The 13,158-nt window shown below is 46.9% G+C and overlaps 1 protein-coding gene across 4 annotated transcripts in view; it reads left to right on the top strand.

The window, feature by feature from the left end:
• Positions 1-590: 590 nt before the first annotated feature.
• MAPRE2 (microtubule associated protein RP/EB family member 2) overlaps positions 591-13,158 on the top strand; it is a 161,629-nt gene continuing 149,061 nt past the window's right edge. The window contains exon 1 of one of the 4 annotated variants that reach the window (XM_051852031.2): positions 591-724. Coding sequence is in view for 2 of the 4 variants with exons in the window: in XM_051852029.2 (XP_051707989.1) it covers positions 2,142-2,165 (24 nt within the window). In the remaining 2 variants the exon portion in view is untranslated. Of the gene's footprint in view, positions 725-825; positions 2,166-13,158 lie in introns of those variants that run through there. The other 3 variants (XM_070050305.1, XM_051852029.2, XM_051852028.2) reach the window with 3 other exon arrangements.

Here is a 13,158-nt window from a genome sequence, read left to right as displayed (position 1 = left end):
ATTTCATTAAAAGTAGGTGCTGTTCCAAATGGACAAGAGCCCACGTCAATAATCTTCTGGAGTTAGTTCCTCTGGCCCGGATGCCTGGATTTCAGTTTCCAAATGGAAGCCAAAATATCAACAGCATCAACAAGCAGATCTGGAGCCTCAAGTCATAAAACTTGCTAATATTAAGCTGTTAGTTGTACTCAGAATTGCTTAATTAATAATGTTCATGGCAAACTAGTTCGCCCCTCTTTGTCAATCATGCCTCAGAGATGCGTATAAACGCTCCGGGTAAACAGCTGGGCGCCCTGCTTGGGCACAAGCCCCCAGCCCGCAGGCACGGAGTTCAGGGCGTGGCGTCGCTCTTCCAAGCCCCTTGTGCCAGCCGTGCCTGACTGCCCCTTCTCGGGTGGGGCCCACAACCCGCTTCATTTCACCGGTTGGCACTTTCTTTCATGTTACCAGTTCAGCCCCGCTTCCCAGGGCCGGGAAGCAGCGACCTCGGGCGGATCCCCTCGGACTAGCTTGGGCCTCTCCCCGGCAGGGGTCCCCACCTGCACCCGCACCCCAGGGAAGGGGCGGTGCTGGCCAGGCTCTCTCGGGTGGACTCGCCAAGCCGCGGCGATGGCAGACGGCGAGTCACGTGCGGCGGTGGGGGCGGAGCGCAGCCCGCCGGGTGGGTGGAGAAAACAAAGCCCCCAGCTGTCAGCCGAGAAAGGAGGCGACAGCTCCGGAGCAGGTGAGTCAAGTGCATTTAAAGCGGTACCGCTCCCGTGCACCCAGACACCCCCTGCCAAGGCTCAGCCCCTCCCAGGCGGCGTGCTGGCCGCGCCTCCTCCCGCCGCAGCCCGCAGGTCGCGATGCAAGCGGAGCCCGGGGTCCCCGAGCGCAGCAAGAAGTTGTGCTGGGGTCGGCGCCGAAGCTCCTGGGTGTGCACCCCGTCGCGCTCCCAGCAGCTGCGACTCCCCCTCGGGGTCCAGCGCTGCGCGCTCGGGGAAGCGGGAAGGGAGTTGGGGCTGCCACGCTGGCGGAAGCAAAGTGCACAGCCTGGGGGTGGTGGGGACAGGAGGGGCAATTAGGGCAGGGGGACTTGGCGTTGTTGAAGGTGGGCGTCCCGAAGCTCGAGAGTGGAGGTCACCTGGGCTGGGGGCGAGGGGCGGGGGGGAGCTGGCGGGGCTGCGCGCTTCGGGGCAGACCAAGAAGTGCAGCGCGCTGGCGCCCGCCGGCTGCGGAGTAGCCCAGGGACCCAGGCCCTGCTGTCGACCCCCGGGGTTCCCCTCTGGCGGAGATCAGCCTCGTGGCTCTCAGCTTCACTCTCTGGGACTCGGGAGCGGGGCAAATGGGATAGGGAGCAGGTAATTACTGAGCGCCCAAGCGGTTCTTCCGCAGGGAGCGCCATGCGCGCCGGACGAGGGCTGCTCAGTCCACCCCTGCTTCGCTAGGGAATTTTTCGGGCTCTCTATCCTTAGAAAGGCTGCGCCTTGGCCAGAAATCCCACAAAAGGCCGGGAGGAGGGGTGGGCACGGAAAGATCCTCCCTTCCGAGCCTGGAGCGCTCTTAGGAACGCAGACTTTCAAACCCCAAAGGGCTTGCGGATAGGGTCCCTCCTTGGCCAGTGCAGTGGCGAGTGCAGCGCTGCCACCTCGGGGGAAGGGCCGCTGCAGCCGCTCGGTGGGGAGGCGCCTTTGTCTTAACCCTGAGTCCCCTTCTGTTAGTCCTCCCCGGATCGGGAGCTTGCGGAGTACTTAATATTCGGAAATAGGCCATCCCTTTGCCTCAGCACCTGTCGTCTTCCCCATCACTTGCTCCCGTCCCCTTCTAAAAAAAAAAAAAAGAAAGAAAGAAAAGAAAGCAAAAGAAAAAAGAAAAAGTGGCCCGGACCTGCTAGGCGAGAGGCGGTCACTAACAGCATCTTAGCGCAGCCAACGCAAAATTAAGGGTTAAGTGTTCAAACCCACGCCGCCCGCGCTCAAGGATAAGGAGGAACTTCCTTGATTAGCGCAGTATCTGCCCCGGGGCCGCGCTGCGAGGCGAGGTCGCTCCCAGCCGCGCGAGGTGGAGCGCGCGGTACAGTCTGGGCTGAAGTCAGACGCCGCGCCTGCTTCCCGTCTGAGAGGACCCACAACTTGCAGCTTGGCTGAACAAGACACTGTGGAATGAAACAGCACAGAGATCAAAAGGTAACTGGAAGAGTAGTAAGCGTTCGAGGTGCTTCTCTAGGCGAAGTTTGTAGCAAGTACCCAGAGTGGGGGTGGGGGTCGGTAAACAGTGCTTGTTTACTATCGAGTCTTCTGGAAATAACCCCTTGGTTTGCAATCATTTTCTGGCGATCTCATGAAAGACTTAAAGTTGGGGCTGTTTGTCAGGAGCTCTCTCTGACGGCAGGTTTGGGAGCCCAGCGAAAGGTTTAAACTTAAATAGGCTTTACCGGGTAAGAGTTCCTTGCAGGGGAAAAGCAATGGTTCTCCTAAGCACTGGTTCCCAAACTTGGCTGCACATTGAAATCACCTGGGAAGCTTAGAAAACTCCTGCGGTCCGGTCCAAATCCCATCTTAAAGTATTTAAAGGTTTGAGGGTGAGAATTGGGCACCTGTGTTTAAGGAGGTGGGGAACCTCCAGGTGATTCCATTGTGCAGCCAAGTTTGGAAACCACTGGCACAAAGGATGAGTTCAGTGGCCGACAGCAGCAGGCATTGCGAGACAAAATGCCTGTTTAACTACTTGAGTGGGTGAGAGGACAGATACTGAAACTGGGGCGCTGATGACTAAGGTCTTGGGCCAGGGGACTGTCAGCTGACAGCCTCGCTGATGGTGCCACCTACCACATCGTTTTTCCCTGCCCTGCCTGGACTCTGGCTCCTGTTGGAAAGATGCAAGTTCACTGTCAATGCCTGGTTTCTGCCCTGTTGTTAAGGGAGCCGAATAAAAACTTTTATTGCTGTGATGACTCATGTGTAGCAGGCAGCAGGGAAGCCCAGCAGCCACCCTCGTGAGTCAGCAGGCTGCTCTCCAAAGTGAGCCTGGTGAATAGGAAGTAATGACAGCGAGTAGCTCATTGAGAGGCACACACTCCACTCCTCTGAAAGCACGTTCTAGTATCCGATCAGGGTCTGTTTGCTTGTAAGGTGCTCCCTTGTCCAGTACCCCATTCTACCTACTTCCTAGAATGTTGTCGCCTGTTGGAAGACAAAACTCCAAGCCAGCTCGACATCTTGTGGTTTCCTTGGTGGGCGGTGTTATAAAAAAAAACTTTAGGGAAAGTATAAGCCAGTTTGGGTTATTTCAGTTTTGTGAAGTAGACAGAAGGAATGTGCACCACCTAAATTTCAAATAAAATAAAAGCCAAACAGTGATTATAAATTCAGAGCTGGATTCAAGGGTACATTTAGATAGTTAAATCTCACATTTTACATGAAATTTTGATTGCTACTAACCCCTGGTTTCTTTTAAGATAGTCATCCTCAAAGGATGGTCTAAAATAAGTTGTTTAAAGATGCACTGGAAGTTTAGTAAATAACCTTTTTGTTACTATTTCAGATTTTTTATCTCTTCTTTTTCATTATTGTTAACATGCTCTCTACCATTGCCTAAATACTTTCTTCCCATCTTCAATTCCTTGAAGAATCAGCAGTGTCTGGCACATAGCAAACCCTCCATGTCGTCAGGTATTGAACCTTCTCTGGGCCTCTTGTGCCAGACCCATGGTTTCCTGCTTGGTGTTCTTTGATCTCATAGGGGCCTTTATGTCTGCAGCTCCCAATGCAGAGGGTAAGACCCTGTGTGTTTGCAGGTGCTGCTTGTTGGTACTGAAGATTTTCAGATGGGGGGGGGGGGATCACTAGAAAACAAAGCATCCTGAGTACACTCAGTTTTGTTATTCTCCAAGACAGACATCCTGGATATGTAGGAACCCAAGATCTATTACAGTTCTCAAGTGCCAATATGAGAGCTCATGGGTTCACTTATATTTTCACACAGAACATTATGCCTTTTTGAACAGAAATGATCATTGTTAACATTTAGCCACACCTTTACTCTCCACCCATTGGGGGAAAAAGCACATATCCAGCCATGTGGATTCCTAAAGGAATTCATAAGCTAGGAGAGTTATTTCAGAATAGGTTGTTAAACCATTCATTGTCATCTTCCCACTGCACAAATATATTTACGTAGCATATTTTAGAGTGCAAAGTTGGTTGTATTCTTTGATAGATACCCCCCCAAAATGTTAAGATTTCTGGGTGTAGGCATTTGGCACAGTGGTTAAGAAGCTACCTGGGAGGTGCGCATCCCACATTAAAGTGCCTGGGTTCAGGACCTAGTAGATGCTGGCTTAAGTAGTTGAGTCCCTTCCACCTACATGGGAGACCTGAATTAAGTGCTAGGCTCCTGGCCTTGGCTGACCCAGCCTTGTGGTGTTGCAGACATTTGGGGAGTGAATTAGGGGATAGAAGATCTGTCTGTGTGTGTGTGTGTGTGTCTCAAGGTGATAATTTTTTAATGTCCAAAGATCAAAATAATGTAAATACATCTATTCTCATCTCTGTGTAACTTTAAAAGGGACTGGATGTGGACTTCTGATACCAAAAGATCGAAATATGGACTAGAAAAATAGAATAGAATACATTTTAGTCAAAGTATTTGTCAGAGGATGGAGTGTACCCAAGTCTGTAATGTTTACAAATAGGCTAAAAGGGGTGACATGGGTAGAAAGGATGTTATCTTAATTTTAGAAGCTCTACAATATTTTTGAGGATAAGCAACAACCACCCTATCTTATGATCTCATATTTATTTAATCTTTTGGTCTTATTAACCTATCAGACCTAAATATAACTAAGGAGGTAGTATTCCCAGGCACTAAATAGCACCAGTAAATCAAAGAGTTCAGTGATGGTGAAAAGTGGCAATGCCAAGGTTTGAACACTGGGTTACTGAATGCTTTTCCAGCATCTAGTACATCGTACAGATTTTGATGTAGTCTTGCCTGGAGGCTTTGGTGAGACGAGATCTTTTTTTTTTTTTTAGATTTTATTTTTGTATTTGAGAAGTAGAGTTGTAGACAGAGAAAGGTCTTCCATCTGTTGGTTCACTCCCCAAATGGCCTCAATTGCTGGGGCTGAGCTGATCTGAAGCCAGGAGCTTCCTTTGGGTCTCCAATGTGGGTGCAGGGACTCAAGCTCTTGGGCCATCCTTCCCTACTTTCTCAGGCCATAGCAGAGAGCTGGATCAGAAGAGGAGCAGCTGGAACACAAACAGGCCACCACATGAGATGCTGGCACTACAGGCAGAGGCTTAACCTACGATGCCACAGTGCCAGCCCCAAGATCATTTCTGATTATTTCTTCCCTGCTTAAAATAAGAGGAAACTTTCACTACATCATGTTCTCACTGACTTCATTCTTAAATAGATAACCTTTGGACCATGCTACCTTCAAATAATCTTTTAGCTTCTTATCTAGGTAACTGGAGTAACAACTTCTTTAAATCTTTTCCCAGGTCACAGAAGCATAAACTGTTTTAGGGCCCCTCATGGTTAGTGCTACCACCCAAAGAAGCTTAAATGCCTTGTTCAACATCTCAGCTAAGGAGCCTTGCAACTTGTGCTGGAATATCTCCCTGGAAGCACCTTTTTTTTTTTTTTTTTTTTTTTTTTGACAGGCAGAGTGGACAGTGAGAGAGAGAGACAGAGAGAAAGGTCTTCCTTTGCCGTTGGTTCACCCTCCAATGGCCGCTGCGGCCGGCGCGCTGCGGCCGGCGCACCACGCTGATCTGATGGCAGGAGCCAGGAGCCAGGTGCTTTTCCTGGTCTCCCATGGGGTGCAGGGCCCAAGCACCTGGGCCATCCTCCACTGCACTCCCTGGCCACAGCAGAGAGCTGGCCTGGAAGAGGGGCAACCGGGACAGAATCCGGTGCCCCAACCGGGACTAGAACCCGGTGTGCCGGCGCCGCAAGGCGGAGGATTAGCCTAGTGAGCCGCGGCGCCGGCCTGGAAGCACCTTCTAGTACTGGAAGCTCTCTTTGCAGCATTCACCTCAAATGATTCACCCACAACCATCTTAAGTGTGGAAGGAACTTAATTCTCCTTAATCTGGGATAAAACCTAATCTAGCTACCATTTTTTAAATCTATTAATTCCACAGATTTTTTTTCACTCCAAACTTGCAACATTTGAGAAGTGTTCAAAAAGTAGTTTGTCACACCAGAGCTTTATAGAATGAAATTATTGAAGAATTTGCTGCCAAAGTAATCTAGTAAAATACACATTTCAAAAAGAACTTAACACACTTCACACAGTAACATTCAGCTGGTATTGAGTTGAAGCCCATGGCTTCCTCTGTTTTGGGGATTAGCAAGCAATGGCCCTCAAGGTTTTTTGTTTTTTTGTTTTTTTGTTTTTTAAGGCTTTTTAATGATTGAAAAAATATCCAAAAAGGAAAAAATATTTGGGAAAACTTAAATTAGGTGAAATTCAAATTTCTGTGTCCAAAATAATCCTTTATTGGAATGCAGTCACATTATTTGTTTACTTCTTATCTACAGCTGCTTTGGGACACTGAACAGGGTGCAATGGTTGCCCACTGATACTTACAGAAAAACTCTGACCTCTAATTCCAATTCAGTGTACTCCAGTTTGAAATGAGAATTCTGGTCCTTAAAGCCTTAATCTGTTCTGCCTTCTTATTCCTTTAGGTGATCTGTGTATTCTAACTTTTTTTTTTACCTTTACTGATCTCTAAAGATAGAAGATGGGGTGTATACACACACACACACACGTGTGTGTGTGTGTGCATTTATTTAACAAAAGCAGCACATTTCTAACATGGATTTTAGTGGTGTGGTCAGCTGCAAAGCAGTGCTATGCTAACTATTCACTTTCTGCAGCTCTAAAAACGTGAGAACACTCCCTTAAGAGTAATTCCAGGGTGAATACTTGCCTTAACTCTTTACTGGAAGGTATTTCTCTTTCTCCAATCTATGAGGACATTTTTATCCTTATTTTAGTGTATGAAGGCATCATTTGAAGACTTACTCAGATTTAGAAATTTTCATTGACTGTCACTTCATACACTGAAAGCACAATATGGAAACTTGTTGCTTTTGGAAACAGCTCTGTTCTTCCTTTTTATGTTTTGAGATTATTTACTTATTTATTTATTTGAAAGGCAGAAATGCAGAGAGAGGTGAGAGAAAGATCTTCTATCTGCTGGGTTACTCACCAAATGGCCACAACGGCCGGGGCTGGGCCCCCAAAACCAGGAGCTCCATCCGGGTCTCCCACATGGGTGCAGGGGCCCAAGAACTTGGGCCATCCTCCACTGCTTTCCAAGGCGCATTAGCAGGGAGCTGGATAAGAAGTGAAGCAGCCAGGATAGGAACCAGCGCCCATGTGAGATGCTAGTGTTACAAGTCCGCTATGCCACAACACCAATCCCAGTTGAATCATTTCTGAAAACAACAAAATCATAAGTGCATTTAATCCCAGCCTAGGACTGTTGATAGTAATGGCATGTAGATCACTAACTCCCAAGGCAATGGAACCCATGAGTGCTAGCAAGGCAGTAATTAGGGGTAAAGGAGGGGAATGTGTAACTCCTGAGTGAAGAACCAGTCCAAGTGCGATGAACTTTCCTCCCTTATAATCTAATTTCACCTGAAAGCATTTTAATATAACTTATGCACGCCATATATGAGGGTATTTTTAAAAAATTGGAAAATGTGTATTACGAAAAAGCTGCATTATTGCACCAAAGTGAACTTGTCTGCTAATTCCATTTCCCACAAACTTTTTGAATGTCCTCATATTGCTAATAGTTCTCTGCCCATCAGTTCTTAAAACTAGGGGAAAATTGGATTTACTCTTGCTGTCAGTTGCTTAAATAGGAACAAGACATTCATAAGTACTTTGCTATCAGGCAGACTTTCAGCCTAACTTACAGTCTAGCAGCAATGACTGTTGGCCTAGGAATTAGGTAGGAGAAAGGAAAATAAGAAAAGGCAGCTAGAAAATGGAATAATGCCTTTTAGTTTTGTTACAGTGTTTGAAACTACTTATAGGATGTCATGGATAAAAGTGAAGTCGCAGGACTAGATTACCCTCTTCAAAAGCTTGTGAAAAGAGCTTTCAGCAGCTGATAAGAGATGAGAAAGTAAAACTGCCTTGCATGTTCCTTCCTTCTTCAAAGATTCTCTTAAATCCAATCAGCGCACCAGGGATTTTGATGTTAGGAAGATAAACATTTCATAACCCTCACCAGGGAACCATCTTCTCCATTTTCCTCCCGATTTCTTCCACCCTCCATAAGGTGAAAGAGGAGGAGCTGGAAGAGAAACCTCCCTCCTGCCCCCTCCGTCCTTCCCCACCAGAAGCTGTGGGTAGAAGACTGTTGCTTTCATTCCCAGCTTGCCTTCTAGCATCATTTTTTCAAGTGTCCACAAATCCCCCAGGGGAGCTGCCACACATCAACAGTGGTAACAGCCAAGTCAAGTCCTGAAAACAATTCCCTGTCCACAAGACGTTTAAACACCCCCTCTGTGGGTCTGTTATTCACCCTCCGCACATCCTTCAGCTCCTCAAGGTAAGAGGTAAGGTAGAATTTGGGGATATATTTTTATCTACAGATTGTCAGGTTTAATGCAGACAAACCACTTAAAGCTGAATTTCAGGTAAACAATGATTTATTTTTAGTGTATGTCCATAGACTGTAAATATGACATGGGATATACTTACACTAAAATTTGTATGCAATATTCAGATTTTACTGGGCATTTCATTTTGTCATCCTGTGCTGAGTTTTACTTTTGTTTTTGCTAAATTTAGCAATTCTACTTTTATCACATAATTTTTTTTTTTTTTGACAGAGTGGACAGTGAGAGAGAAAGACAGAAAGGTCTTCCTTTGCCGTTGGTTCACCCTCCAATGGCCGGGCGGCCAGCGCACCGCGCTGATCCGAAGCCAGGAGCCAGATGCTTCTCCTGGTCTCCCATGGGGAGCAGGGCCCAAGTCCTTGGGCCATCCTCCGCTGCACTCCCGGGCCACAGCAGAAAGCTGGCCTGGAAGAGGGGCAACCGGGACAGAATCTGGCGCCCCAACCGGGACTAGAACCCGGAGGATTAGCCTATGGAGCCATGGTGCCGGCCATCACATAATAAATTTCAAATGGCTAGGTTTCCTGATCTATTCAATATCTTATCTGAGGTTGTATTTCTGTGATAATAGTTGAAAATATCTGAGCTGCCTTCACCTACCAAAGAAAAACAATCAGGTCATTAGCTGAAGTTTGTTACCTAATTTGCTTAATTAAGAGGAAAATAAAACCAGGAGCAAGCCTTGGCCTAGCAGGGAGTGCTTCCCACACTGGAGTGCTTGTGACTTTCCAGCCTTCAGCTCCCTGCTAATGCAGACCCTGGGGCAGGAGGTGGTGACTCTTGTGTGGGAGAGGAAGGTTGACTTCTGTCTCCCTGCTTAAGCCATTGTGAGCCTGTGAGAAGTGAACAGGTGGGTAGGAGCTGTCTCTCGGTTCCCTGCCTCTTGAATTAATTTTTTAAAAAATGTTTTTGAATCAAAAATAAAATCAGAACTAGAAAATTTGTAACCTTTTTATTTGTAAGATATTTTATAGTACTTTTTTAATTTCACAGATCAAAGTATAGACACTTCAATAGGTAACTTGTCCAGGGGAGCTAACACAAGGAGTCCATTGGCCACATCAACAGTTTGTTGCTGATCAAAGTGCGATTCCAGGTAGTTATAGCAAGGCTTTACTACCCGTGAGGTCTGGACCTGTAACATCAGCCTCACCTAGGAGTGCCTAAAAATGCAGAATTTCAGGCTCCACCCCAGACTTTCTCAGTCAGAATCTTGGCTCTAACAAAGGACTTACAGGTGATTCACATGCATATTAGTTTAAGAAGCTCTAACCTAGAAGATTCACTTTGTCACACGTTAATTTTGTCTTTTTAACACCTTGTTGAAGTAATCCCTAATACTCTTTTAACATCTAAGAAGAAATAGTTGTTTTTTTTTTTTAACAAATATCTTCAAGATACACAACCATGGTATTTCCATTTAATGCATCTGAAAATTTTACATGACTATTTATAGTATGGTTTTATGATGAGCCCATGTGAAATAAGACTCATGATTGACAGTCTGTTAAGTAACATTCTGTGTTCTTGATTCATAACCTGTAAATTAGGTGGCTCGAACTTCCTGGTCCTCAGATCACCAGCAAATCCCTGCCCTGTGTCTTCATTTCATATATTGTAACTTACATAGAAATGTTTATGCGCCAATCCCACATTCATATACTTCTATCCCTAGGTTTCTCTAAAACTAGACAAAGGATATCCAGTTAGAAACGCTGAGTTTTAGAAAGTAATTAAGAACTTAAATAATTATTGTGAGTTCACAAACCTCACTTCTTTATGCCTGCCTACCTTATTTATTTTTTAAGATTTATTAGAGTGTCAAAGAGAGAGCGAGAGCTTGTTTCCATCTGCTGGTTCACTCCCTAGATGGCTGCAATGGCCAGGGCTGGGCCAGCCCAAAGCCAGGAACCAGGAGCCAGAGCTTTATCTGGGTCTCCCACACTGGTGACAGCAGCCCAAACTTGGGGCCATCTTCCCCTGCTTTTCCCAGGCCATTAGCAGGGAGCTGGATCCAAAGTGGAGCAGCTGGCACATGAACTGGTGCCCACGTGGGATGCCAGCATTGCAGACAGTGGCTTTACGCACAGTGCTGCCCGCCCCCCCACACACACCCCTTATTCAATTACTTTTTAAGAACTTACAGCATTGTATCATGAAAAGAAACTTGTTACTGGAGCAGGAACATCAAATGGCCTGAGGTTTAAAACTGGTTCTGTTGCTGACTGGGTGATTCTAGCGATGTCACTTAACATCCTCCATCAGCACCTCTCTTAGCTGTCTCACCAGTCAGCTGAAGACAGCAGAGCCGGCCAAAATCTCATGAGGTTCTTGTCAGGAACAAGTTACGTAATGTGCTGGGAGGTCTTTGACAACTGGAGGATGTCGTGACCGGCTTCATCGGCCAGGGCTGGCAGGTGACTAGACATTACAGGGTGCAGCTTCCTGGCACGAGCCTAGTATAGGAAAAGTGATGTTCACTGTTACAGTTCCGTCTGTGCATGGGGGAATGGGACCCTGGAGCACCCATCTTGCTGACAGGTAGCTCCTGGCTGGATGTCCGAGTCAACCGCAGACTCTCCGTTCTGCTCAAGCCAGGAAACCCATGCTGCAGGGCCCCGAGCAGTGAGTTCCTAACCAGTCATTGCTCTGTGGAATCCCCACCCCGCCAGAACTCGGCACAATCTCCCCTGTACTCTTTCCCGGGAAAAGTTTGTTAATGGATTCTAAAAATGTGCTTCAATAACTTAGTTCCACCCCTTGTTATAAAAATATCCCTTCAACTATTCTTTGAAAAATGCACATTTTTGAAGGTAACCATCCAAACCACATCCTTACATAACTGATGAATTAAGTAAATTTTGATCTTACCCAATTAGACAACCGCAAATTGGAAGGGTCTGGGTGGATATTACTATTATTTTTAAATAAAACGCCCCAGGGCAGAATTTCCTCCACCAGCCAGGAAAAGAGAAACTCACTCATCCTTGTGTTGTTTTAAGAAACATAAATTCATTAGTGAGAATCAGATATGAGAGGGGAGGGGTGTGAAGGGAAGCACTCCTGATCTTATCACCCTCATGCAACTATTACCAAAACCTTTTATTTCTCTGTAAAGCCCTTCTTGCCTGTATTCATGTTCAGTAGTTTATGCGAAGTGTTACTGTAGCAATATTAAAATTTCCTGCATCCAGCTTTCTGGATTTTTGCCTGGGCTGCCTTCCCTGGGTGACTCAGGCCCAGGCTTTGCTTTATCTCAGGTGGGAATTCTCTGAAGTCCTCCCTCCTCAAAACTGGCATCAGCATCAGCAGGGGGCATCTTTCTTACCAATGCAGAATCTCTGGCCCCCTCCAGAGAGTCTCAGGAATCTGACCTTCAGTAAGATCCACAGGTGATCTGTTGTGAGGCATTAACTTGTAAGAAGGCTCTGGAAAGTATTTCCTAACCCTCTGGTCAGCTGTCCCCACGGGGTGGCTTAGGTGCCAATGTTGCTTTGCTTTTCACCCCCACATAAGTGAATTGGTTGAGGATTGTGATGGATTCATGCTCCTCCCACATCAAGTGCAGCACACAGGAGTGCAGTCTGGGGCACTGTTTCACCTTTTTCCAGTAAGACTTTTTTTTAAGATTTATTTTATTTATTTAAAAGAGGTACAGAGAGAGGAGAGGCAGAGAGGGAGGTCTTCCATCCGATGGTTCACTCCCCAAATGACCACAACAGCTCCAGCTGAGCCAATCTGAAGCTAAGAGTCAGGAGCTTCCTCCGGGTCTCCCATGTGGGTGCAGGGGCCCAAGGACTTGGGCTATCCTTTACTGCTATCCCGGGCCACAGCAGAGAGCTGGACTGGAAGAGGAGCAGCCGGGTCTCAGATCGGCGCCCACATGGGATGCTGGCACTTCAGGCCAGGGCGTTAACCCACTGCACCCACCACAGCGCCGGCCCCAGTAAGGCCGTTTTGTATTGTCTTCTGTGCTGGGAATGGGGTGCTCAGCTGGGGCCCTCTCTCGTGGGTCTTTACCATGGAAAAACCCCTGGCAGGGAATGCACCTCTGCAAACTATTTCTGGAAATCCACTGCTGAAACTTATCCCTTCTGCTTAAAATCCTGACCTGTTAAATACCAGTACCTGTGGGAGGAGTCACGCTGGAGACTTGATATGCCGGTTGATCAGTTGGCAGGCTTGGGTGCCTGTTAAAGAGAGGAACATAGAGGTAGCCCTCTGACAGGAGACAGCACCACTAGATATTAGAAAAGAAAAATGGTGGGATTCCTGAAAGCAACTAACTCAGACAGGTGTTAGGATACTTTTGTCTGGAATCATAATGTAGGACACTTTTATTTAAAAAAAATTAATAAACCAGGGTGGGCATTTGGCAAAGCAATTAAGTCACCACCTGGGATGCCCTCCTCCCGTATTGAAGTGCTGTGCTGAGTCCCAGATGCTCTTTTTCAATCCAGCTTCCTCCTAATGCTCACCCTGAGAGGCAGCAGGTGCCTGAGTCCTTGCCACCCACCTGGGAGA

Source organism: Oryctolagus cuniculus, chromosome 10 (genome assembly GCF_964237555.1).
Source record: "Oryctolagus cuniculus chromosome 10, mOryCun1.1, whole genome shotgun sequence".
Classification (NCBI taxonomy): Eukaryota; Metazoa; Chordata; class Mammalia; order Lagomorpha; family Leporidae; genus Oryctolagus; species Oryctolagus cuniculus.
The sequence above is the reverse complement of the archived record's forward strand: the minus strand, read 5'-3'. Positions and strand labels throughout refer to the sequence as shown.